This window comes from Camelus ferus, chromosome 34 (assembly GCF_009834535.1).
Source record: "Camelus ferus isolate YT-003-E chromosome 34, BCGSAC_Cfer_1.0, whole genome shotgun sequence".
Taxonomy (NCBI): domain Eukaryota; kingdom Metazoa; phylum Chordata; class Mammalia; order Artiodactyla; family Camelidae; genus Camelus; species Camelus ferus.
Window position 1 is genome coordinate 20,865,185 of NC_045729.1, and position 2,623 is coordinate 20,867,807.

At 64.9% G+C, this 2,623-nt stretch overlaps 1 protein-coding gene across 1 annotated transcript in view; it reads left to right on the forward strand.

Annotated features, from left to right (window-relative positions):
* CACNA1C (calcium voltage-gated channel subunit alpha1 C) overlaps positions 1 to 2,623 on the forward strand; it is a 327,004-nt gene that overhangs the window by 318,186 nt on the left and 6,195 nt on the right. Inside the window, 2 exon segments of the mRNA XM_032473339.1 lie at positions 1,562 to 1,776; positions 1,778 to 1,883. Of these exon segments, the coding sequence (XP_032329230.1) occupies positions 1,562 to 1,776; positions 1,778 to 1,883 (321 nt within the window).

Here is a 2,623-nt window from a genome sequence, read left to right on the forward strand (position 1 = left end):
TCAGACCCCTGCTGCGGCCCCACCCCTGGCCCTAGGAGTGCCCAGGTGAGGGGCTCTTCCCACGCAGAAGAGCCTGAGCAAGGGCTGTGCTCCCGCGGCTGGAGGCCAGGGGTCCTGGGGAGCAGGACCCCTCCGAGGCTGGAAGGACCAGCAGCTCAGGATCAGCCCAAGCTGTCTCCTTCCAGGGGCTGGATGTTCCCTCCCCGACACCGGCTACTCTGCAGGCAGATGGGGTTGTCCCTAGACATGCAGGACAACCGGACAAAAATCCACCCACTGAGATGCAGAAATGACCAGAGGGTCCTCCAGCAATCTGGCCGGGGCGGGAGGAGGCCGGGAGAGCAGGTCTGGGCGGTCCAGCAGCTGAGCCGTCCTGCGGCCTGGCTGACGCACCTGAGATGGCGAAATCCAAGACTCTGGCTTCAAGTGTATTCTGGTGCCTCAGACCCGCCAGGAACTTGGAACAACTGAACCACTGTCTGAGGCCGACCTCTCACAATTAGGCAAATTAGAGTCTCCACGAGACTTTCCCAAACTTTTCCCTCCTTTATTACACATCTCTTACCATTGGCCTTTCCTTTAAATGACCTTTTTTATCCCCAAAGGCATTCAGTGCCAATCAAAGCTTATAAACAGCTTACCGGCATGATGTTACGGCAGCTCACGCCAGCACGCTGTTTGCTCCGCCTGCAGCCCCGCCTGCATGCGCCTGGGCTCCCCAGGGCTCTCTGGGGCGTCGAGCATGTCCCCGGGCCCCTGGTTGGGGACCCACAGCAGCAGTGGGCGGGGGAGGCGGGCAGGCTGGGGGTCCCGCGTGTGCTCTTCTGAGAGATTTCTAGAAGTTGGCTTCACCCAGCTCCTCCTGTCATGCTGGGAGGAAGACGCTCCCCTCCGTGTCCGCCTTCCATCCGGCCCTTGTGCTTCCCCCTCCCCGCACAGCCACGCCCCCTCCTTCTGCCTCTTGGGCTGGGTGTCCCCACCTCCCAGTGTCACCCCCGTGGACACGTCCCATCAGAGCAGTCCTCAGGTCGGGCGGAGGACGCGAGCACATGAACAGTTTAATCACAACACAGCAAACCAGTGAGGTTTGAGCAGGAGTTTGGAGGCGGGCCGAGCGAGACAGTCCCGACCGGTGCCGTGAGAACGGAAACCCGGAGCGGTGGGCCTGTCCGGCTCTTTGCAATACACAGAATACTTCCCAGACCTTAGTTCACAGTGACCCTCACGTCGACCCCGGGAGGGAGGTGGACAGAGGGCAGTGTTCTGGTTTCATGGCGACGCAGGCGTGACTTTCTCCAGTCTAACCAAAAGCGGGAGAATCCGCACTGACGGGGATGAGGCCAGGTGAGCTGGAGGCTGCTGGGCCCCAGCTTTCTGAACGTAGGGGAGGAAGATCACCGCAGACGGAGACGATCCCAAAGTCCACCTGAGGGGTAGAGACTTGCCCTGGGTCTCGATGGGGGCGCGATGGTGGGTGAGCGCCAGGCGCAGGGACCCGCTGGGGCGGCAGACTCCGGGAAGGCCAAGGCCTGCCCCCTGACCGGCGCTCCTCTGTCCACAGGCATTGGCAGTGGCGGGCCTGAGCCCCCTCCTCCAGAGAAGCCATCCCCCCAGCACCCTCCCCCTGCCGTGCACAACACCCCCTGCCACGCCGGGCGCCCGCGGCCGGCCCCAGCAGCCCGTGCCCACCCTGCAGCTGGAGGGGGCCGAGGCCGTGGAGAAGCTCGACAGCAGCTTCCCGTCCATCCACTGCAGCCACCGGCCGGGGGAGCCCACGCCAGGGTGCCCCCCGGAGAGCCCGGCCTGTGTCCCTGATGGTGCCCAGCCCAGCGGTGGCCCGGGGCCGCCAGCTCCACGGCAGCGCCAGCAGCTTGGTGGAAGCGGTGAGTGACTTGGAGCCTTGCGGGGACCTGCAGGCAGAGCTGAGAGGGGCTCTGGTTCTCTCCCAAGCAGATGGGCTATCAGGTCTCTCGGCTAGAAAGGCCCCTGTCCAGGTCTCGGATCCCCATGAGCGCCCAGCACGCTGCGTGGGGGGACACCTGGCGTTCAGGCTCACACTGCTGAGGGGAGTCGGGCATTGAGGAGCCTGGGGACCTGTGCAAGGTGGGGGACCATGAGGACAAGAGGGGTGAGGGGGTGTGCATGGGGAGCGGGCCAGGCTCACCCCCTGCCTCCCCGAGGCTATTGCTAGAGCAGCTACCCGGACGGGGAGCCACTTCGGGGCCCTGCAGGCCCTTCTGAGTGGGCCCAGCAGGTGCCCGGGTGCTCTGCATGCCTCCTCCGGGGCCCTCAGCCCCAGCAGGCTGCCAGTGGCCGGGTCGAGGGAGGAGAATGAAGGTGTCCTGGAAGGAGTAACCAGAGGCTCTGGGCACCGGGGAGGGAGCACCAGGGTGGGCTCACCAACCTTGGGAGCCAGGCATTCCCAAGTTGATGACCGTGTCCCCCCTGGGGGTCTGTCCTCTGACCACACAGCCCAGTGCCCTGGGGGGGCTCTACCCCACTCCACACCTTCCTGGCCCTCGAGCGTGCACACACACGTGTGCGCACACTCTCTTCCTGACGTCACCAGAAGAGCTGAGCTCAGCAGTAACGTCCTCCTCGCTTCCTCCCCGCCCGGCCCCAG